This window comes from Macaca thibetana, chromosome 10, assembly GCF_024542745.1.
Source record: "Macaca thibetana thibetana isolate TM-01 chromosome 10, ASM2454274v1, whole genome shotgun sequence".
Taxonomy (NCBI): Eukaryota; Metazoa; Chordata; class Mammalia; order Primates; family Cercopithecidae; genus Macaca; species Macaca thibetana.
The window spans coordinates 40023761-40049212 of NC_065587.1; the positions used below are offsets into that span (position 1 = coordinate 40023761).

Genomic DNA, 25452 nt, shown 5'->3' on the forward strand with positions numbered 1-25452 from the left:
TCTTAAATAAAATGACTTTTATGAAAAATATTCTATTGATACTTAATTGCCTTTTCAATTTTGACAAAATCTTTTTTTACAGTGGTTTTTCAAACAAATCTGTTGTACAACTCAGTAAGGTAGGTGTTATTTACTTCACCAAATGTGTAGTCAAACTCAGTATTTGACCATAAACACTAAAATAACATAGTGGTAAAGTGGAATTTGATAATGATGTTTTTGGCGTATTGCTAAATGAATGATAACCACTGACGGGTTTAGTAGCAAGTACTCAGAATAGCCCTCCAACCTTCTGTTTTTCAAATAAAATGCTTCTATTAGATATATGAGCATAATATTTTTACTTTTTGGTATATGATTCACTATATCCTTTTCACTGTGTGTGTGTGTGTTAATAGCCGATCCCATCTCTCCTAATAATTAGATCCTACTGAAGTTCCAATTTTGTTTTAAAAAACCTTTACTCTTTATCCAGGCTTATAATATAAATTATCTTTTTTCTAATTCCTCACAGTTGCTCTCTGTGTCCACTTAATATTTCAAGTTTTGAAGTTCACCCTCTGTAAGTTCTTCTTGAATGTTTTCTCCCCTGTCTAGGCCAACTCCTATTAGCCCAGTTTCGGTTCTGATTTCTAATCTCTGGATTATTACAATAGGCTTTATGTATTAATTTTCTTTGCCTCTAGCATTTCTCTGTGTCAATCCATACATTACATTCACTACCAGCTTTTTTTCTTTCCAAAGCACACAGCTCCAATCATGCCACTTTCTTGTTCAGAAACCTTTTTTTGGTCCCTGTTGCTTATTGAATTAAATGGAAACATAGACTGGCTCACTTGTCCCTTTAAAAGATTATCTTGTTTCTTAATTTTCTAGGCATGTCATGTTTAACTGAAACATGATAACTTGAGGTTTCCTGAAGTAAGTCTTTCCTAAGTATTTATTCTTTTTCTCTTTGCAATGAACTTTGAACTTAGTCAGCAGGCTCTCTCACCCTCTTATCTGATTTTTAAAATATTTCTCTTTGCAAGTCTTGCTTTGTACCTTCCTTATGAAAACTTTCCAAGATGCCCTGACTCAAAAACCCATTTGGCAATAATTCTGAATCTGTACAATAGAGTGTTTTGGTACCTTTTACATTTTTATTTATTTTTGCTATTTTACTCATGGGGTTTTTTTTCTTCTATTTTTTCACTACACTTTATTCTGAATCATCTTTGTATTTTCTGTAACATTTTTGTGCTCACCTTTGTATCCTCTATAATACCATTGATACCTTTGGCTTATCTTCTTTAACATCTTTGCTCATTTTTACATATTCTGTAACAGCACACAAAAGATGCAACAGATGAATGAACACGTGTATGCAAGCACTGGTAAAAACAATACTGGGAAGGATAAGTCAGATAAATGATCAGAGGAGTAATATATTGAGAGAACCTTTTTAAAATAATGCAAATACTTCTATAATAAAATAGCCGAGAGAAATAAATTGAAGATGTCAAAAAATAAAATTAATACTTTAGGTTTTAATATTTCTAACTTACTAGATAGTCTAATTATTTCTGATCAGTAATCATTAATACAACATATTACAATTAATAATTTATTAAATGTTATTTTATTTAACTTCTTTTTTGCCCTCACTACTTTGAGATCTGGTTGTATATCTTTTTAGTTGTAGACTGTATGAATAATCTAACACTTTTTTTTCCTAACAATACTAGTTAATTGATAGCTTTTTGACTCTTTTATATGAGATTTTACTTAAACCTTAGCCTCTCAAAAGTTTTCTATTTAAGAGTTTAAAGCAAATGAAAATCCAAAACAAAGTAGAAGCATGCTTGGTTTGTGATCATGGCATCACCAAAATTTAGCTTGTAGAATTCCAGTAAGGAGGTCATTTATCTACATACAACAATGTCAGTAAGTATTAAGGTTAAAGGATTTTATTAGATTTACAATATTTTCTATTATATTTTTACTATTTAAGTCTTCAATATTTCAAAAAAGTAGTTTTCTTATTGTATATATTTAAGGTGTATAACATGATATACATAGTGAAATGGTTACTATAATCAAATTAATGTATTCATTCATCTTTGTGTGTATGTGGCAAGGGCACATAAAATCTATTCTTGGCAAATATCCCAAATATAATAGGTTGGTACAACAACCTATTATATAATACTGTATTATATAAAGTTGGTGTATTACACAATACTATTAATAGTCCTTATGTGTTCTGCATTATATCTCTAGACTTACTCATCCTATATATCTGCAACTTTGTATCCTTTGATCTCCCTTTTTCCTTCCCCCCGCCATCCTCTGGTGACCACTGTTTTATTCTCTTATTTCTATAGATTTGACTTTTTTTTTTTTTTTTTTTTAAGAGTCCACATACAAGGGAGGTCATGCAGTATTTTCTTTCTGTCTGGTTATTTCGCTTAGCATAATGTCCTCTTGTCTTGGTTCATCCATGTTATAGCAAATTTCAGGATATACTATTTTTAAGGCTGAATAATATTTCTTCATGTATATATACATGCACCACAATTTATCCATTCATATGTCAATGAATACTTTGTTTCCGTGTTTTGATTATTATAAATACCACTGCAATGAACATAGGAATGCATTTTTTTTTTTTTTTTTTTTTTTTTTTTTTTTTTTTTGAGACATAGAGTCTTGCTCTGTTCCCCAGGCTGGAGTGCAGTGGTGTGATCTTGGTTCACTGCAACCTCTGCCTCCCAGGTTCAAGCAATTCACCTGTCTCAGCCTCTTGAGTAGCTCGGACTACAGGCGCATGCCACCATGCCCAGCTAATTTTTATATTTTCAGTAGAGATAGGGTTTCACCATATTGGTCAGGCTGGTGTTGAACTCCTGACCTCAGGTGACCCACCCACCTTGGCCTCCCAAAGTGCTGGGGTTACAGGTGTAAGCCACTGCACCTGGCCCTAGGAGTGCAATTATACTTATGGGTGGTGATTTAATTTATTTTGCATATATTTTTATTCAGTTTAAGGAGAATGTTACAAATGTCAGATTTATATTAGTGAAAGCACAACTAGAAAAATATTTAAAAATTAATCGCACATTATTTGTTTGGCACATAGAGTAATGTACAAGTTTTTTGTTGAGGTAAAATATAAAATTTACCATCTTTATCATTTTTAAGTGTGCATTTCACTGATTATATATATAAATATAAATATATATAAATATATAAATATATATAATATTACATATTTTATATATTTTATATATATATATATATTTAATCCCTTAGTTCCCCCCCTACTCCTTCCTACTCTTCCTGGCCTCTGATAATCACTGTTCTATGCTGTATCTCCATAAGATTCACTTCTCTAGCTCCCACTTATGAGTGAGAACATGGGAATTTGTCTTTCTGTGTTTGGCTCATTTCACTTTACTTTGGCCTCCAGTTACATCCATGTTCCTACAAGTGACAGGATTTCATTCTTTTTTTATTGCTGAATAATATTCCATTGTATATACACAGACCACATTTTCTTTATGCATTTATCCATTGATGGACACTTAGGTTTCAATAATGCTGCAGTAAGCATGGGTGTGCAGATACTTCTTTGGTATATTGATTTCCTTTCTTTTGGATATATACTCAGTAACTTGCTGGATCATACTATAGTTCTATTTTTAGTTTTTTGAGGAATCTTCACACTGTTGTTCACAGTGGTTGTACCACCATTTGCATTCCACCAACAGTGTATGAGACCCACATCCTCACTAGCATCTGTTATTGCCTGTCTTTTTGGTACAAGCCATTTTAACTGAGGTGAGATGACATCTCAGTTTTTGATTTGCGTTTCTCTGATGATTAGTGCTGTTGAGCATTTTTTCATATACCTGTTATCCATTTTTTCATATACCTGTTATCCATTTAATGATTTTTTTATAACCCTCTTTTGTATTTAGGAAAAAGTTCAGAAAAAAAGCTACAGAAAACTGAAGACTACTTTTGTCAATGTTACTTCTGAATGCCCATTGTAAGTATTTTTTGTAAATATTTTTCATTTTCTTCGTATTTGAAGAGACTACACGTATTTAAGTGGAGCTAATATTTCTCTTCATTTTCACAGGAATGATGTTTACAATTTTAATTTGAACGGAGCCGATGACCCTATCATAAAACTTGGAGTAAGCTAAAAATCAATAGATACTTTGTATTTACTGAGAAGTTACATTGTATTTACCGTGCGGTTATTAGATAGTATGTTTTTAATGTGCATCCTCTTACATGCTTTAAATTTTTTAAGAAATAGGTAATAATATTTTGGATAACCAGCCTATGTATATTTAGGTGTCTTTTTTTTCAATTTTTTTTTTTTTGGAATAAGATAGAGAAAAACAAGCAATTGTGGGGTAGAAAGCCTTCACTACCAAGAAAATCACCTTTCTTATTGATGAAAAGTAAAACTCTTATTTATTTTTATTATATGTTTTCTTTTCAAATACAAATATTGTAGTAAAGTTAATTTTATGTCAAATCTTATTTTGTGAAGCAAAACTAGATGTTTATTCCTTTTAATTCTTGTTTGACATTGACAACTCTTTTTTTAATGTTTATTTACAATGTAGATCCAAGAGTTTCAAGCTGCAGCTAAAGAAGCCTGTGCGGATAAGTCGATTAGATTGTAGGTATTTTTGTTCGATTAAAATATTCTGATCTTTTTTTTCCTCTTAAATATCTCTTCCCAGTCTTAGAGTTTAACAAATGAGAAGAGTGAATTAAAAATGGTAGTTATTATTACTCCCATTATGATTCTGTTACTTCAGCATTTACTCTAAATTAATATGCAAATTATCATCACTTTGAATATTAGTTGTATATCCTAGATCATGAAGCTGAAAAGACTTAGTAGTTCTTTAATCTAACATAGTTATTTTATAACTGAGGTCAGAGAGGATAATTGGCTTGGCCAGAATAATATAGCTAATTAGTGAAAGAGTTAAGACTGAAAACTCAGGTCTAATTGTCCATTGTGTGTTACCTTAAGAAAATAAGTATGAAGGGTATTTTTTAATTAATACATATTTTTATTTAAGGGTAGGTCCAAGGAATCATGATGAACTTAAATCTTCTGTCAAAACAAAAGATAAAAAAGTAAGTTATAATATCTCAATATGTCTATTAGAAATAGTATTTCTCTTAATTTTTAATGTTAAAGATCATCAAAAACAAGAAAACAAAAATATTTTGATTGTTTTATTTATGCAACTATCCACATTCCTATTATGAATTTTCTTATTGTCTTTCAGCTGTTTGTAATCATCTAATGAAATGACAAGTTTAGTTTTTTTTCTATGTGTACTATTAGGTTATATCTCTCTGGAAATAAGTTGTTTTAACTTTGAATTAACAACATCAACACCAAAATGCAAGTATCACTATCTGATCTGGTTTTTCAAGCGACTTTCTTGGATAGGTTATTAATGCCATCCTAAATTAGGATATTGTTTTTTGTTGTTGTTGTTTTGGTTTAACTTACCTTGCATGATATAATGAGATGTAGTATTTCTTCATGCATTTCAAACTTTTTTTATAGATTATAACAAATCATCAAAAGAAAAATCTATTTAGTGATACTGAAACAGAGTACAGATGTGATGACAGCAAGACTGATATTAGCTGGCTAAGAGAACCCAAATCAAAACCACAGCTAATAGACTATAGCAGAAATAAAAATGTGAAGAATCATAAAAGTGGAAAATCAAGTAAGAAATTATCTTTTGGAGAAATGTTGCAAATGATTTTACAATTTATTTCAATTATTTAAAATGCTTTATATAAGCTTATTTTATTTAGACTTCATTACTACATACTTTCATGGATAGGACAAAACACTACAATTTTTATGGTTTTTGTTTTATTATTTTGGTAATATGGTTATATTTAAATTTTATTTTTAATAGGACCTTAGGAACACAAATTATGATTTATCATGATCCTTGGCTCATGATTCTCATCACTTGTCTACTCATGGCCCAGTATTATCCAGTTATTTAGCTAATTATTGTGAATAATATACCAATTACTCATGAACTCAACACCTTTAAGATCAAGGCTTGAACTTTGACACTAACCTATATATATTTACATGTATTTACATTTATGTGTTTGTGTATAAAATATATGTATTTATATGTGTGTGTATATATTTTTTTACTAAATATCCCATCTTCTTGCTGCACCCAACATGCATCCTTTTTAAGGAATTTATATAGACACAAAAAATATATCAAAAGGCAAACAATTTTCTTCCAGATTTTTTTTTTTTTTTTTGCCTAAGTTTTCCACAAAGTATTTTCCTAGAAAGTGGTTTCTGCTTTGTCTTTGTGATAGTGAATCTCTTGAAGTAGTTGGTATGAGTTTCAGGTATAAGTTTTGGCTAGAGAGAATTACCATTTTCACAGCTGAACATCAATTTCAATGTTTGCTAAAACAAAGATTTTATATGTTGCATTTTTAAAAGAAGACTTAACTCTGTGATTTTCAATTAAATGTATATTTATTTTAAAGGCGTCAGCTTTTATTTTATTCCAGGATTAAAAATAACCAATAGTTACCTAAAAGTAGAAGTGAATTTTGGCATGTGTTTAGAAATGAAGCTGAGTCTTGAAATTTAGGTGAGGGGTCACCAGATACATGAGGAAGTAAAGCAGCAGAATTATCATATATAAAAGGGAGAGAAGTATGGAATAGCATAGTATAATCAGGGAATGCAGTATTAAGGTATTTGGTACATAGATCATATTTGTGGGAAAATGGTGAAAGGTGAGGCTAGATTGCATCGTAGTCTGAACCTTGAAGCAGCCAAAGAGAAATATAATAAGACTCACATGCCCTCAGGGACCATAGAGTCTAGTGGGAAGATGTACAAATAAAAACATTTATAACATAAAGTAGAAGATTAGAGATCTCAGGAAGACGTTAGAGGTTAGAATACTGTCATCACTATTTATGAAATTGAAATTCTGTATGAATTCTTTTGTTTAAATTATTGAACAACTACAAGTTAATGTGTTTGAATTGACTTATTGCCAAGATTAGAGGACCTTTCTTCCAAAACAGCTTTGCTTCCTTTGCTTGGATAATCTCATTTCTTAGGTTTCAGAGACTATTTGGAAAGATACTTGAAAGGCAAAAAAGGGAAGTGGGACTAAAGCTGCTATCAATAATATGGATAAATCTTATTAACATAGTGATGTATGGAAAATAAATCATAGGATATTATACAGGATGTGATATTTTATAAATCTCATTATATTGTTTAGAGATATATATCTGTGTAATAACGCTTGTTTTTAAAGCAAGTAACTAAGACCTGCAGATTTCAGGACAGTAATTACCTTTTAGCAGAAGGGACACGGAGGATGGTATAAGAGAGCATACGTAAGTAGATTCAGCATTATCCACAATCTGGTTCTTAAATTGAGTGGTAGATTTATAGGTGTTAACTTTATAACTTATGTTGACATACTCTCTTATATGTTTAAAAAGTTCTATAAAATAAAGGAGTGGGAGGAAAACTGGCAATTCATATCATACCAAACACTATACAGTAAAAGTTATCAATTCTTGAAAATTACATTTTTGGATGAGTTTAAAGATGGTGCCAATCAGAGATGTGGTACAGTTGGGCTACTAAAAAGTTCTGGGAAAGGAAAAGCTTCCAAAGTAGTGTATCATTGTGAGGCCAGATTCTTCAGCAGAAGGGGTGAGGAGAAGATTACGGTGTCAGGAGGGCTGGTATCCTGGTGGCCTGAAGCCACATGGAGGTTCATTTATTAAATGCTAACAAATGCTTTAAAAACTTACTGTTTTTTGTTATTTTAATTTAAATATGCTGAAATGATGTTCTCATAAATTTAATGCCCATTCTTATCTATTGTGAAAATTTAACCTTATTTTTCTGAATTGCAGGATCATCCTTGGAAAAGGGACAACCAAGCTCTAAAATGGTAAGCCAAGAAATTTGTGTTCAAACATCCCTTTACAATTACTTTTTCTTGTCATATGAAAATAATTCATCATCTCATAATTTTATTCTTGTTATCAGTTATGTGTGTTATGTACTTGTTCCTCCTTTTGCACCCTTTCTCATGACTTGTTTCTTTTTTTAAATCACATTGGCCTTTATTTGACTCCATTTTATTCTGTGCTTTTAGATATTTTTTTAAATCTCTTTTACTTCAGTTAGATAGTATATATCAGGCTTCTCAGGGATTTAATGGTAGGGATACAGAGCATGGTAAAGAAGGTAACTGGAATGGGAAGATAAAATCCATTAATTTAAAGTATGTTAATCAAAAATCAATCTTACAAATATTTTACGTAAAGCTTGTCACAGTGCCAATTTTATAGCAAATTGTTTGTATTTCTTGTGCCTCAAATATTGATCTAATAATATTCAGGAATTTTTTTCCTAAAGATACCCAGTAAAAATATCACCAAAAAGATGGACAAGACAGTTCCGGAAGGAAGAATCAGACTTCCACGAAAAGCAACCAAAACAAAAAAAAATTATAAAGATCTCTCAAATTCAGAATCAGAGTGTGAACAAGAATTTTCACATTCATTTAAAGAGAACTTGCTAGTAAAGGTAAATACAGTTCAGATTAATTTCTAAAAGCCTCTTAAAATATTAAACATATCTTTTTGTAAAAAATGTCAAATTTATCTTGTTACTTCTTAAGAGTTAACTTCCTATGTGACAAAATTTAATAATTCTAGAAATTTGCCCTTAGGCAATAGTTGGCATTTTTGTTATAAAACAGATGTGTGCATCTAGTGAAATTATAACCTTATGATAGTATCTTTGAAATGGAGAAGTACTTAATCTTCTAAAATTAGGCTTTAATAAAGTATAGCATGGAGAAGTTGTCCATCTGTTGAGTGAAAGCAAAATATTGGTGTCTGAGGTTCTTCTCACACACTGGCTCACCTGTCACCATCCCTGACTTCTTCCTTATGTCTCATAATGTCCAGACACTTTCCCAGTCACCTGTTCTTGAAAGCAAAGTTATTTATTTGTCTGGCAGTCCATCATCTATAGAAGTAATGAGATGTCAGTATAATTTCATTTTTTTGTCAATATTCAATAGTTTTCTGTAACTCCAATTATGGGAAAAATATATATACTTATATATATCACTATATATAGTAACCACTGTACATATACACATATAGTGTATGTGTATAGTATATAAATATTTGTAGTGCTTACAATGTGCCAGCTGCTATATTAAGCACTTTACAGATTTAATGTCTTAAAATCTCGTAAGTACTATAGGTAATTAGTACTATTACTGTCATCCCATTTTACAACTGAGAAAATTGAGGCTCAGAGAGAAGGAGCTTGCTCAAGGTCACACAGCTAGGAAGTGGTAGATCTAGGATTTGAAACCAGAGAGTCTGGCACTAAAGATAGGTTTCTGACCAGTACAGTGTGCTGATTTAACATCATAAACTTCCATCTCTTCTTGTTCGCAATCTTGTTATCTCTTACCCAAAAGACTTTAAAGATTTCCTAATTTTCTATCACTTTTTTTTTTTTTTTTTTTTTTTTTTTTGAGACACAACCTCGCTCTGTCACTGGGCTGGAGTGCAGTGGTGTGATCTTGGCTCACTGCAACCTCCGCCTCCAGTGTTCAAGCGATTCTCCTGCCTCAGTCCGCCTAGTAGCTGGGCTAATCTTCTTTGAACCCTCAAAGAAGGTTGGCTATTTGTATCTCTTAAGATATTTATTATAGTAAATGTATTATATTCTCCTGGGAATTTGTCTTATGGCTTCTAGTATATTAGAAAGTCTTTCACTACTCATATCTAGGTCCTTGTTATACCTGTATGTGGTAATATACAACCTTTAATAAATATTTGAATATAATTTGTTTTATGTGTCCAAGTGTAAATATTTGTACTTGAGTATAATTTGAAAGTTATTGATACATTTAGGAGGAGAATATCCGTTCCAGAATGAAAACCGTAAAGCTACCAAAGAAACAACAGAAAGTCTTCCATGCTGAAACAGAAAAGGAACTATCAAAACCCTGGAAAAACTCATGTCTACTAAAAGATACTATACGAGATAATTGCCTTGACTTATCTCCTAGATCTTTATCTGGCAGTCCATCATCTATAGAAGTAACGAGAGGTCAGTAATAACTTCGTTTTTTCTTAACTTGAATATTCAGTAGTTTTCTATAACTCTAATTATAGGAAAATACAATTTTGAGGGGCATTGGTGATTATAGTACTTAAAACTTCATTGTTAAGCTAGTTAATGCTAGTAACTTGACTTTTGATAACATGGGAACAATGCTACTAGGATACTGAAGTTTTTCATGTTAGGAAGTTAAAGATCAAATGCTTTAATGTGGAAAATATTTAGTCACAAATTATAACTTGAAATCTTAAATACTTAATTTTAATGTGCTTTTTTAGCTCAATATATATTTAATAACATGAGAATTTATGGATAATTCTGTTTTTTCTATTTATATTTCATTGACAAAAGTCCAAGGAATATCTTGGACCCACAGTGGATTAATACTGTATACAGTTGAGGTTTTGCTTTTACTTTTAAATAATTGGCAAAGAAAAATTCATATTCTTTGGAGCTCTGGTATATGTGTATGCCTACTAGTATAGAAAGTATAAGCTTGCCCTTTTTATACCATTTTTGTTTCCTTGCAAGGACATTTTAAAGCATTTCTAAATGCTAATCATTTCAGTTAAAATGCAAGACTTTAAATCAGTTAGTATACTTCTGCTTCCTCTAAAGTAGCTATTGTGTTCTCAGTACTAAGGACCACTATAAAATTTCACATAAGCACATACTTAGAAGACAGATGTACATGCCCTGATTTGATCTGAAAATTGTCTGAGGATTTATTTATATTAAGATTTATTCCAGCAATAAATTTTCTAATTTTTATGTGAAAGATGTAGAGCAGATGATTTCTTTTTCAATGATAAAACTTTGTTACATTAAAATATACAACACTGTCAGCTATGATGTCAAAATACTCAAGATAATAATTAGGTTGATCCTTATATTTCAGGTCATACTGTAGATATTTTTATTGGAAAATGTTTTGAAAGTTCTTGTGGTTACAAGTATATTTTAAATTCAGCCATTATTGTTTTTCAGTCTTATAAATATTTTAAATATAACTTGATTTTAATTTTTTTAAAAGGTATCCTTTTTTATAGCCAAGACTTGAAGATTTGACAAATCTTTATATTCTTAGAATTTAAGTTAATCATGCTATTTCTAAAGCAGACATCAATGATAGCGCTTGCCATCTGTTTTCTTGTGTTTTTTGATGCAATGTAGGTGTAGAGAAAATAACAGAAAAGGATTTTACTCAGGATTATGACTGCATAACAAAATCTATATCACCTTATCCAAAAACTTCATCACTTGAATCCTTAAATAGTAACAGTGGAGTTGGAGGTACAATAAAGTCACCCAAAAACAATGAGAAAAACTACCTGTGTGCAAGTGAAAGTTGTTCACCAATTCCACGACCACTGTTTTTGGTGAGAATGTATATATATATTTTTCTTTATCAGATATATCTGAAGGTAGTAAGTCATTTTCCCTATCTTAATCGGATACACATTGCTTGTCTATTTAAGGTTTTGGGTTTGGTCTAGGGTCTTGGGGGAGAGGGACATAATAAGAGAGAGAGATAGTTGCCAGTCTTGATGAACCTAACAAAAAATATATATATAGCTATACGGGAGGAAGAATGTGGTAGCAGGAGAGTACAGTAGTTTCTCATTATCTGTGGTTTCACTTTTTGAGGTTTCAGTTACCTACAGTCAACTGTGGTCTGATGATATTAAATAAGAAATTGCAGAAATAAACAATTCATGTGTTTAACATTGTGTGCCATTCTGAATAGGGTGATGAAATCTCGAGCCATCCATTCTGTCCCTCCTGGGACATGAATCAACCCTTTGTCCAGTGTATCCATGCTGTATACCCTACCTGCCTGTTAGTCACATAGTAGCCATCTTGGTGATCAGATCAACTGTAGATGTATTGCAGTGCTTGTGTTAAAGTAACCGTTATTTTACCTAACAATACCGCCAACGGGCAAGAGTATTGATGCTGACAATTCAGATGGGCCAAAGAAAAGCCATAAAATATTCCTTTAAGTGAAACGGTGAATAGTCTGTGCTTAATAAGGAACCAAAAATAAGGTATGTCAAAGTTGCTAAGATCTATGGTAAGAATGAATCTTCTATGAAATTAGGAAAAAGAAATTTGTGCATAGTATAATAGGGTTAGATACTATCCATGGTTTCAGAAGGGTCTACTATATTTTAAGAAGAAATGGTACATATAATTTGATACATAGATGAGGAAGAATGAAGAAATTTTTTTCAACATATATTTACTTTTTATATTCCTACCATTTACCTGTTAAACTTCCTTATAAACACCTAAACCAAATATTGTAATTACACTGTTTTCAACTAAATTGTCCATTTACTTTGTCAACATGTAATTTTTGTAACTAAAGGTTATTAAAGGCCGTAGACTTTATGGTGAAATCTGAAAGAAGTACCTGCATTGCAGGAATAAGCATATTCAGATCTAGAAAATGTGTGTAGTTCTAATGTGTAGAACAATTAGTAGTATCTCTTAGGAAGTGATCATTCCTACTACAAAACTCTTATCTGTACTCTGTATAGTAATCACCCCTTATTCTCAGGGAATATGTTCCAAGACACCCTTCCCCCAATGGATACCTGAAATGGAGGATAGTACTGAACCCTATATATACTATCTTTTTTTCCTATACATACATACCTATGATTGTTTAATTTATACATTAACTTATAAATATGCAATTTATAAGTTATTACAATGACAAAACAGAACAACTATAACAATACAGCATCACTACTCTTGCTTTTGGGGGCCATTATTTAGTAAAATAAGGGTTACTTGAGCACTGCAATATCTCCAGTCAATCTGATAACTGAGATGGCTATTATTTGACTAACAGGCAGGTAGCATATACAGCATAGATATGCTGGACAAAGTGATGATTTTCATATCCCAGGCAGGACAGCAGGACAGCCAGAGATTTCATGGCACCACACAGAATGGTGCACAATTTGAAACTTATAAATGATTTCTGGAATTTTTCATTTAATATTTTTGGGCTATGGTTGAGCATGAGTTATTGAAACCATGGAAAGCAAAACTGCAGCTAACGGGGACCATTGTGTGCCAGACAGATAAAAGTGAAACTAGGCTGTTTTAAAGTCAAGGTAGGAGATCTAAACGCTAGATCTACCTAGTCTCCCTCACCTCCTTCCCTCAAATAATCCCCACGGCATATTTTCAAAACTGAGTTTCTACAGACCACAATTTGAAACCCATTTTCACACTAGTGAAATTGACACAAATTCTCCTGTGACCCTTTATCAATATAGTCGGCCCTCCATATCTGTGGGTTCCACATCTGTGGATTTTCAACCACAGACAACACTATATATTTTTAACTGTGTCTATATTGAACACGTACAGACTATTTTTCTTGTCACCATTTCCTAAACAATACATATAACAACTATTTAAGAGTATTTACATTGCATTAGGGTAGCATAAGTAATTTAGAGATTACTTATGTATATGGGAGGATGTGTATAGGTTATATGCAAATACTGAACCATTTTGTATCACAGATTTGAACATCTTCTGATTTTGATATCCACAGGAGGTCCTAGAACCAATCCCAGTGTTTCTGTCATTCTCATTTGCCCCACATCCTTTAATCCCGTCAGTGTGCCACCTTGCAAAATCTCCAAACCTAGGTAATCCCCACCCATCATCTTTGATGCTACTCTGCATTAGATGGAATTTTAATAGTTATATTCATTGGCTGGACACTCATGAGACATTCCCCCCATGCTTCCCCTTTACTGTCAACTCTTAATAAGGTGTTGGAAATTTGCTTTATGCAGTAGTTGAACCTGCTTACACTCTCAACACTATGAGATAGTGCTCATTTCTCTACAGTTTTAACTAACTAGGTGTTATCAGATGTTTCTGTTTTTGCCAGTCTGGTAAGCATAAAGTTGTGTCTTTAGTTGGCATTTTCCTGACTCATGGCATCAATGAGTATTTTCACATGATTTTGGCCATTTTGTGAATTCCCTGTTTTCTTATTTTTAAATTGCACTGTTTGATTTTTCTTACAAATTTGTATGAGTTCTTAATATATTCTGGATATTCTTTATTTGTTGTATATGATGTAAACATTCTTTTCCTGCTGTGTATATTTTCACTTAATTACACAACTTCCCTATGACAAAAGATAGGATATAATCAAATTTACCAATCTTTTGGGTTGTTCAAGAAATCTTCCCCTAAGCTATTGTCACAAAAATATTTTCTTATAAAAATATTAGTTTTGATTTTTAAATTTTAGGTTTGGGTCTCTCCAGGCTTTCTTTTTCATATGGATATCAAATTAGTGCAACATCAGGAGTGGAATAATCTTAATTTAGTCATAGGCCGGTGATCACATGGGCCTGGATTTGGCACTATTAGATTTTACTGTTTACTGGCCTGTTTATCTGTCTCTGTGCTAATGCCACCATTGCTTTAATTAGGGTCATTTTACATTTATAGGGTGTCACATACCCCCTGCCCCACCATTCTTCAGAATTCTTTTGGCCCTTTACTGATTCATATACATTTTAGAATTCATTTGTCTAAGGGAAGAATTGCCATTTTTCAATATTGATGTTGATCTTTCTTAGGTAAACATCATTTATCTCTCCAGTTTTTCATCTTATTTCCTACAAAGTTGGGCAAAGTCTTCTACAAAGGAAATTATGCACCTTGTTGGATTAATTCTTAAGTATCTTATGGGTCTTCTTTTTGCTGTATTTAAAAAAATCAGACCTTTTTTTAAAATTATATTTTCTGAGTTTTAAAATTTTTATATAGAAAAACTATTGGTTGTTTTATCTCCAACAACCTTGCTGAATTTTATCGTAATTGCCTAGATTCTCTTGGCTTTTCTGTATAGACAGCTGTATAAACTGTTACACATGAAGACTGGAACAGAAAATGCAAAAAAAATTCTTATTCATGTTCTTGTTAAGGTGACTTTGACCTCTGGAGCATAGAAACTGTACTAGCAGGGATCCTTATCTACAGGTTTTGGTCATCAAAGTAATAATCTACTTGCCTAAGGATTTTTTATTTTTAGTTATGAATTGAAATTGAATTTTTGCAGGGAATTAGGTAGTTTTGAAGTTTTGCTTTAATGTTTTTTATTATGTTTATGTTCAACTCTTTTTGGGGGGGGGGGCTTTGAACAATTTTGTAACTACTTTTGGGTTTTTGTATGTCTTCATTCATAGCCCAGACATACTCCAACTAAGAGTAATACTATTGTAAATAGAAAAAAAAAAAGTTCTCTGGTACTTACACAAGAAACACAAAACCGTAACAGCTATTCAGACGTAAGCAGTTATAGTTCAGAAAAACGGTTTATGGAAATTGAATCTCCAAATATCAATGAAAATTATGTACAAAGCAAAAGAGAGGTAAGTATGGTACTATAACTTATAAATTTTCCTTAAACTACAATGGTTCTTGTAAGACTCAGATTACTGACCTTTAGTGGTAATTATAATATTTTAATGCCTTTCAACTGTTATTACCTGCAAATCTGATTTTCAAAGTATACAGAATAGCTTGATCATAGAAAAATATTTTTTGATAGAAGAAAGTTGAAACTTTTAAAATGGGAGTAGTAAGGTCTTAAATAGTGAGGATATCACTGCTGAACTCCGGATTGCATATTTATAATTGGCACTTTCTGGTTTCATGAATATATAGGTATTTGGTTGAACTTCCTGCCACCATAAAAGCCCATCCATCCATCAATAAAAATATTTTAATAACCTGTAAAATATAGAAAATCAAGACAGAATTTTACAACTTGGAGAGGGCTGGGATTTGAGCTAGACCTAAGTGGATGGGTAGGTATATGTAGATTAAGTGAAGAAAAATCAGTAACCTATGTAAAGGTTACTAAGTAAAAAAACCTGTATATTTAAATAGTATAACATAAGGTTAGATGTGAAAGATGTGGTTTGAAAGAAGAATAGTTTAAACTTTAGTTTTCTGTGGCTCCTCATTTCCTGACTCAAAGAAATGAAAAGCAGGAATAGAAAAAAAAGTAGCTTACATCACAGCTATTACAAGAAGATTGAGGTCAACTTAGAATCAAGGTTAACACATGGTAATATTAGAGATGAAAAGGAAGGGATAGAAACAATCTGAGAAATAATTGACAGCATTTAAAATTATTGGCTTTTGGGTTTGAGAAAGATGATGAAATGTGAATCGAAACATATTTACAGAATTATTTTCTAATTTCTAATACATATTTTAGGAAAGTCATTCAGCATCTTCATTATCCAAGTCTAGTGAAGGAAGAGAGAAAACGTGGTTTGACATGCCCTGTGATGCTACTCATGTATCAGGTTTGTAGTCGTAGTCTTGCTTTTTAAAAAATGATTACTGAAATGCTGCATGACATTTCATCTAAAGAAATTATGTATTTTTAAGTCATACCATTATTCAACTTAATGGAAAAAGAAAATAAGTAAACTAGGTAGAATTGAATGCATAATTACCTAAAACATAAAAATACTTAGTGGAAACAAAGGCTTTTTAAAATAAAAGCAAGAAAATATTAGGTATTTTTAATGAAAATTGTAGCACTTTTAACTTTCTTTAACTGTTCCTAAGGCCCCACTCAACATCTTAGTCGCAAACGGATATACATGGAAGATAATCTGAGTAATTCCAATGAAGTAGAAATGGAAGAGAAAGGAGAAAGGAGACCAAACTTGCTTCCCAAAAAACTGTGTAAAATTGAAGATGCAGATCATCATATCCACAAAAGTAGGTAGATCAGTAGCCTGTATCAAAATGCAGTTATTTGGAAGGTGGTTCTTATATTTTGAATGAGTCTATTTACAAAACAAATTTGTAAAGACAACTTCAGATATGTCCAAGATGGATGATGCTTCATTGCAAAGTTCACATTTATATGAATAATTGTTGTAGTAAGGGTCTTATATACCCATAGGTCTCCCTTATCATTCTATCACTTTATCATATTTAGGTTTTACTAGAGTATGAATTTACTGATGTGCTAGTACCTCATTAAATACTTAACAATAATGTGGAACTAGTTAAAAAGCAGTTAAAAAATAATCCATAAATGTTCCAGCTTAAAGTAGTCATTGCTGCTGTAATAGCCATACCAAAAAGTTTGTTTTATAAATCAGAATAATCTCTTTTTTAAATTAAAAAAACAGAAGGAACTCTTCTGCCTTTGATTTCATAATCCGTAGGTTTCACATAGATTCAGAAAATAAGATAGATTTTGTTCTTAGCCTAATTACAAGGCTAAATTTACAGTAATGCATATTTTAACTTCAGCAGATTGTTTTTATTTTTTAGTGTCTGAAAGTATATCTTCATTATCAACAAATGACTTTTCTATTCCTTGGGAGACCTGGCAAAATGAATTTGCAGGTATAGAGATGACTTATGAGACTTATGAGAGGCTCAATTCAGAATTTAAGAGAAGGAATAATGTGAGTTATTCTTTAAATTATTATTTATACCCAATAATATAATAATATGCCACACTTTCGACTCGACCATTGGCTTGTTGGATCCTTTGGCAACAAATATCCATTCATGAAACCAACTTTCCTTATATGTGAATAACTGGAATAAAATCTGTATATTATCCATATTCTTTCTTTTGCTACTACTTGTTTCTCTTTTGTCCTATTTTCCTTTTCAATTTAATGTTTTGGCTTTTCTATGATTTTTCTTTTTTTACTGGACGGTTTTCTTTTCATGCCACTTCTCAAGACATTTTTTATCTCATGGAGGTGACCATTAATGAAGGTAGTGTAGTGTAGTATAAAGAATGAGCAGCTGCAGTCAGAGAAATACCATTTCACTTCATTTTACTAGTTCTGTATTATACTTATGTAGTGTTAGTTTTTGAGGTTCCAGTGAGATAATGCAAAAATGCTTTTTAAAACAATTTTTAATTATTGGTAATATTTTTCTGCCTATCTCTTTCACATGCCTCTATTTGGAATCGATAGCTTTTTATGCCCTCCTTTGAATAAAAGATTTTTTTGGCACAGGTTATCAACCCCAACCCCCCCGCCCCTGCAATCTTGCTTTCCTTTCTTCTATATTCAGGGTTAAAATTAGAATTTGCTTGTTTTTTCTCTTTTTTTTTTTTTTTTTGCCCAAGGTCAACCTAATCTGAATAGAGAAGCTTTGACTTATATATTCAAATGTAGCTACAGACACATATTAGAATATATGTTTTTGTGAAAAAAAATGGTTTTAAAAAATTCTGAGTGTGACTTTTAGGCTGTGTCTTTGAAGAGAATTATGACCATCAGCATTTTGATAAATACTGTAGAGTATGGTGTTCTTATGAAAACAGTTGAGGAGTAATTCAACCCTTAGTCAAAAACTTACTGATGGAGTTAAATAAGTTCACTCAGAGCAGTGTCTATTAACACTTCAGTTTAAATAACTGTGTTTTTAAATTTTTCACTTTTTCAAGTTCTTAGTAATTTACATTTCATGGAAAATGATTTGCTCTTACTGTAGTCTTGGTTATATTGTTATTTTGTAAAGATATTTTAAGTTTAAAATGAGTATTTTTCAGATCCGACATAAAATGTTGAGTTATTTTACTACGCAGTCTTGGAAAACAGCTCAACAACATCTGAGAACAATGAATCATCAAAGTCAGGACTCTAGGTCTGTAATACAAATCTGTTCTGAAAACTTTTGAATGCTACATATTCTGAATGCTACAGTTTTTAAAATTAATCTCATTTTGTTTCTGTAATAGGATTAAAAAACTTGATAAATTCCAATTCATTATCATAGAGGAGCTGGAGAATTTTGAAAAAGATTCACAGTCTTTAAAAGATTTGGAAAAGGAATTTGTGGTTTGTTACTTTTAAAAATTTTTAAATAAGTTTAAAACCTTGTTTTTAAAGAGCTATACTTGGAAAAACTTTCTTTTTTGGAAGCACATCCTAAAGCTTTTTGTTCAGAAAATAATTTAGTTTTATCTTAGTTTTGAAGTACAAACTTAAATTTATGATTAATATCTTTGATAATAAATGAGAAATCCTGAGAGATTTTACTTTCAATTTTATTTTAATTTGAAAGAGCATGTGACATCTGGAATATTCTTAACATATAGCCATACTGTTTGTTTAAATTTGTAATAATAGAAATAGAGTAATTCTACTGTTGGATTTTAATTTTTAATAAAGTTTAACTGGATTTTATACCTTACAATGTAGGACTTTTGGGAAAAGATATTTCAGAAGTTCAGTGTATACCAAAAAAGTGAACAACAGAGGTTAGTATGACATTCTTAATGACTATAATCTATGAAATTAGATTTTTAAATTAATTTCTATTGAAAACTTATGAATACTATATTATAGCACTCTAATTTGAATTATTGATAAATACAAAGTTAACTCTCATTATTTTACTTGTTAGGCTTCATCTTTTGAAAACTTCATTGGCTAAAAGTGTCTTCTGTACTACTGATAATGAAGAAACTATTTTTACATCTGAGGTATACATTTTATGCTTTTTATAGGTAACCTTTCTTGATTACAAAAAGAATTTGTTAATCTAACTTTGTCTTTGCTGTGAAAACTTTTATGGTAAATTTCCTGGGTGAAATATATTTACTTTTTTACAGATGTGTTTGATGAAAGAAGATATGAAAGTGCTGCAAGACAGGCTTCTTAAGGACATGGTAAATCAACTAAGTTTGAAAATGAAATAATCATACTTTAATGACTTTTGTTTTTGATTTTTTTTGTTTCTGCTTTTATGTCTTTTTCTTTTTGGGTTGAGAGAAGATAGTTTTAGCCCAATTACTTTTAGTTCTTTAAATAATGGGAGCATATTTATATGAAAGAATAGGGGTAATTTAAACAGGCCCTCCTAAGGAATAAAAGAGAATATCAATTTGCAAATTGAAAAATTAGCTGAAAGAATGACTTGTTTGCAGTTTCTAAACACTGTGTACTGCAGCAGGCCTCTGTCCTGCTCTGTCTTCTGAAGGAGAAAATATGGCAGGACAAAACTCCCAAAAAGTCTGTAGTTTAGTAGAAGAATTATTGTCTCTTTGGACAAGATGTCATTTACTTAGATTTGAGGATAAAATTAGTTTACTTTCCAACGGCCTAGCAGACCAGCAGCTGCATTCTGGGGTGGAACATGGACCTGGGAAGGGACTAAAGGTACTGCTTTAAGTGATAATGTCTTTGGAGTTTTCTCAAAGATGAAAGGCATTTTTAAGTACACTGATCTTTGTATACACAGTATATTAATGTGCTTACAAATTGTGTTTTAATAGAACCTCAATATGCTGACATAGTACGGGATCAAGATGTTGTGGCTAAGCTAGTTTAGCTTCAAGCAAAAAAGAAACTACTTAACTAGGTTGATCTTTGTTGAAATTGTTTTCTAGACTTTTTATTTTACTCTCTTCCTTTAAAAATTGAATCTAAGTTTCATTAATTTGGGGCTTTAAAAGATTAGAGCCTTCTCTCAACTGATTGTCTCGAATATCAGTAATGATCACAGAATTCTGTAGATATCGAGATATAGATCTCTTAGAATGCAATATCTTCATGAAAGAAGTTGTTTTATAACAGCTTGAATTTTTTTCTAAGTGTGATTTTTTTTTTCTTGGCCATAGCTAGAAGAGGAGCTTCTTAATGTACGCAGAGAACTGATGTCAGTATTCATGTCTCATGAAAAAAATGTTAATGTGTGAAATCTAGTTTTTATCAACATATTTTATCTAATTATTCTTATCTGTGTATAACTGAGGAAATAAGAGTAGTCCTACAAAGAGAAAAATATACATGTTACCCAAGCAAGTGTACCCTTTATAGGAACCCTCAAAATAAAAAAAAAAAAAAAAGTCTTTTAATGGATGAGAAAGACCCACTATAACATGACTCCAAGCCCAGAAGACTTCTGTCTATACACTATTATTTTTTAATTTTGGAGATGAAAGCTTCAAGAAACTTTTTGAGTTATGCTCATAAAATGAGTTTAATTAAATTTTATTGTGTAAAATGTATTATTACATAAAATGTGTTTTTGAATCAATGCAGTTTGGGGATGAATATAATTAAAATGTTTAATAGCTTAGAATTCAACTAACAAAAATTTAGCCACACTTACAAGGGGGAGGAAGTCCCTAATTTAAAATGTATACCTGAGTGGTAGATCAGTACTTTCAGCACACTGTTGGAAACATTTATTCGGTTATGGCTCTGGCCTAAAAAAGCTACTACGTTGCCTAAATATGTTAATTCAATATAGAAGTCCTATTTCATAAGCAGGCTGTTTGACAAATACTTTTAATCTAGTAGTCATTGTAATATCTTGCTAGATTAATTTATAAAAATGAGTACACATTTGATTTGCTTTTAATGAAGTTGAAATAAAAGCTTATGTCACTTAAATAAATATAAATCATTATATTCCTATTTTGTGAACATTGGGTATCTGAAGAAGGATATTTATTTGATCCAAAGTGTAATACTAAGTAGCCTTACTATCCCTTGTCTACTTAATGGTAGCAGAGTATTATTCAAAAATAATACCAGTAATTAAATACAGTGGGAAACCTGGCCTCTTAAAACCCTCTCATTTTAGTCAGCTTTATGCAATTATTAGCATCAGCTAAGATTTATTGATAGGGCAGTGGGGTTGCTATTTTAAGAGAGTGACAGCTGTTATAATATTAAATACCACTCAGGACTTGCAAATCCATGTTGCCCTGTGAGACTAATTCCATCATGTCTTATCACCCTGTTTACCTCATCGTCAGCCAAATTTCCAAGACTCCTAAATCATACCCCATACTTATTTCAATACTGTACTATATGTGTAATCCATCCCAGGTTCTTTATTCTTTCCAACTCTTCTAAAATCCTGTCATTACCAGCAATTGTGCCCCTTTAAATCTCAATTTCCAACATTCTTATCACTCCAGCCTATCTTTCCAACTTGCTTTGTATAGTAGTCTCAAGCTATTTATACCTTTTCCCTATGCCTGTTACCTTCTTGTCTGTCCTTCCTTCCTTACCCATTCTAGATGCCATAGTTCAAAATAATACTCTTGCCCTTTCTCTTCCTGTCAACCTTATCCACTAATTCTTAGCTGTCATTCTACCAATTGAACAGCACAGGAGAAAATAATACAATCAGGCTTTACATTTATGGCCACGTACTTCAAATTGGGTACTCAACAATCTTTGCTCTCTTTAATTGACTTTACCACATTTCCAGAGTACTATTGCATATAAATATCTCTTTCCTTGATTCTTTACCTTTGAGCTGATTGTCTCACCTCATTTTCTCATCTTTACCCTAAAATCTAACATGTTTCCTGCATCAATACCAGCATTTTCTGATTTCTCTTTCAGTCCAATAGCAAATTTGTTTATTTAAGAACAATCACCCTACTAGTGCTTTGAATCCCAGTCTCTTTGATTTTCCTCTCCTGATTTTTACAGTCCGTGTTAATTAGATAAGTAAATAAATAGGCCTTCCATTGACATCAAGTTCTCCTGAAACCACTACCCTACCCATATAATTATCCATTCATTTTTACAGAGAACATATCAGAGTAATCTTCTCAGGTTACTATCTCAACTTCTTTGCTTCGTTTCCTCAATGCAGCTCTGCCCATACTATTTCATCAAAACTACTTTTATAATCAACAGTCATTTATGTTGCCAAATCTAATCTCTTTTTACTTAGCCTCTCGGTGGCATTTCACACTTAAAACCCTCTGTTGGCACGTATTTGCTACTCTTCTATGTCTTTTCCTTGGGTTCGTTCCTAGTCTTTCTTTTCCTCAGTCAGTGCTTTCACCTTCAGTAATTTCATCTAGTCCCATATAATAACTATTTCTGTGTTGATCTCAAATTTATAAAAGTTCTGACCTTCACTTTGGACATCAGAACATTATAAATACTGCTGTATTGATACTTCGAATAAGAATCTAAACTCTGAAAACAACTCGATTTGTCTCACTTACCATTCTTTCTCTTCATCAAAGAAAAAGTAAACTTTGTCTTCCTATCTCAATAAAATTACTTTTAACTACCCAACTATTCAAACCAAAACCTAACAAACAGTAAATTGATCAACAATTCCTATAGATTTTACTGCCAAAATATGACCCACATGTGAATACTTTCTGCCACTTCCACTGTCTCTGTGACAATGTCGATATCATTTCTCACATAGACAATTTCAACAGCCTCTTAAATGGCTTTTCAGCATTTATACTTTCCCATCCATACTTTTTTCACTTAGCAGCCAACATTGTCTTGCTAAAGCATAAATCATACCATGTCACTCCCTTACCTAAAATTCTCCAGTGACACACACTCTTAACCAGTGGGTCAAGGGACAACTCATAAGGGAAATTAGAAAATACTTTGGCAAATGAAAATGCAACATACCAAAACATGTGATCCGTTGAAAGCAGTGCTCAGAGGGATGTTTATAGCTGTAAGCACCTACAATAAACAGGAAGAAAGGTATCAAATCAATAACTTCATACCTTAAAGAACTAGAAAAATTTAAAGCTGTCAGAATCGATGAAATAATGAAGACTAAATCAGAGATAAACAGAATAGAAAAACAACACAGAAAATCAATAAAAACAAAATTTGGTCCTCTGAAAAGATCAAGAAAATAAACCTTTAGCAGACTGACTAAGTTAAACAGACGACTCAAATTACTAATATGAGAAATGAAAGTTAGGGACATGACTACTGAAATTTCAGAAATAAAAAGGATTCTAGGAGACTACTATGAACAATTATATGCCAATAAATTAGTTAACCTAGATGACATCGATAAATTCCTAAAAACAAATTACCAACACTGACTCAAGAAGAAATAAAAATTATCAACAGACCAATAACATGTAAAGAGGTTGAATTAGTAATTAAAAACCTTCCAACAAAGAATTCTATAATTTAAATAATGCCAGTTCTTTTTTTTTTTTTTTTTTTTTTAGAGACAGTCTCACTCTGTCACCCAGACTGGAATATGGTGGTCTGATCTTAGCTCACTGTAACCTCAAACTCCTGGGCTCAAGTGATCTTCCTGCCTCAGCCTCCTAAGTAAGCTTAGGACTCTAGGAATGTGCCACTATGCTCAGCTATTTAATATTTTGTAGAGAATGGGGTCTTGCTGTGTGTATCCTATGCTGGCCTTGAACTCCTGGCCTCAAGCAGTCCTCCTGCTTTGGCTTCCCAACTGGAATTACAGGTATGAGTCACCATGCCCTGCCCAGTCCTTCTTAAATTCTTTCAGAAAACAGAAGAGGAGAGGACATTCCAAACTCATTTTATGAGGCCACTATCACCTTGTAATATCAAACCATACAGTGGTGTCATTACACAAATATTCTCTATGAATATAGATGCATAAACCCTCAACAAACCAAATCTAGCTGCACATTAAAAGCATTCCATACCATGACCAAATGGATTTATCCCAGCCAAGCATGGGTGGCTCAACATATGAAGATGAATGTAATATACCATATCAATAGAATGAGAGACGAAAAAGAAACATTCTTATTGGAACTGATGCACAAAAAGCATTTGACAAAATCCAATACCCTTTTATAATAACACTCAAAAAACTGGAAATAGAAGAGAAATGCCAAAACATGATAGAGTATGAATGAAAACCATATAGCTTACATAATACTCAATGGGGAAAGACTAAAAGCCCCCCTGCCCTACCAAGACTAGGAACAAGACAGGGATGCCTGCTTTCACTGCTTGTATTCAATATTGTACTAGAAGTTCTAGCTAGATCTAGAAATTATGCAAGAAAAAGAAAAAGATATCCAAATGGGAATGGGAGAAACTAAACTATTTCTTCTCACAGGTGATTTGATCTTATGTATAAGAAATCCTGCAGAATCAAGAAAATCATTAGAAGCTAATACAAATTCAGCAAAGTTGCAAGATACAAGATCAACAGAAAAATCAGTTGTATTTCTATATAATAGAAATTAACAATACAAAAGTGAAATTAAGAAAACAATGTCCTTTATAGTAGCATCAAAAATATTAAAATTCTTAGGAATAAATTTAACCAAGGGAGGTATAAGACTGAAAACTACAAACATGGTTGCAAGAAATTAAAGATGGCCTAAATAAGTGGAAAGGTAATCCATGGTCATGGATTGGAAGATTTGATATGTTAAAATGGCA

The 25452-nt window shown here is 31.8% G+C and overlaps 1 protein-coding gene across 2 annotated transcripts in view; it reads left to right on the forward strand.

Annotated features, from left to right (window-relative positions):
• The window catches only part of SYCP2 (synaptonemal complex protein 2), a 69450-nt gene extending 47763 nt beyond the window's left edge, over nucleotides 1-21687 (forward strand). For both annotated transcript variants that reach the window (XM_050745550.1, XM_050745551.1), the window contains exons 25-44: nucleotides 83-119; nucleotides 3963-4033; nucleotides 4127-4184; nucleotides 4626-4681; nucleotides 5094-5151; nucleotides 5594-5762; nucleotides 7972-8009; nucleotides 8480-8650; nucleotides 10003-10201; nucleotides 11387-11592; nucleotides 15448-15633; nucleotides 16488-16578; nucleotides 16847-17002; nucleotides 17567-17703; nucleotides 18813-18907; nucleotides 19002-19101; nucleotides 19465-19523; nucleotides 19670-19748; nucleotides 19878-19934; nucleotides 20886-21687. In XM_050745550.1, the coding sequence (XP_050601507.1) occupies nucleotides 83-119; nucleotides 3963-4033; nucleotides 4127-4184; nucleotides 4626-4681; nucleotides 5094-5151; nucleotides 5594-5762; nucleotides 7972-8009; nucleotides 8480-8650; nucleotides 10003-10201; nucleotides 11387-11592; nucleotides 15448-15633; nucleotides 16488-16578; nucleotides 16847-17002; nucleotides 17567-17703; nucleotides 18813-18907; nucleotides 19002-19101; nucleotides 19465-19523; nucleotides 19670-19748; nucleotides 19878-19934; nucleotides 20886-20963 (2101 nt within the window). In that variant the 3' untranslated portion in view covers nucleotides 20964-21687. The remainder of the gene's footprint in view (nucleotides 1-82; nucleotides 120-3962; nucleotides 4034-4126; nucleotides 4185-4625; nucleotides 4682-5093; nucleotides 5152-5593; nucleotides 5763-7971; nucleotides 8010-8479; nucleotides 8651-10002; nucleotides 10202-11386; nucleotides 11593-15447; nucleotides 15634-16487; nucleotides 16579-16846; nucleotides 17003-17566; nucleotides 17704-18812; nucleotides 18908-19001; nucleotides 19102-19464; nucleotides 19524-19669; nucleotides 19749-19877; nucleotides 19935-20885) is intronic.
• Nucleotides 21688-25452: the final 3765 nt, after the last annotated feature.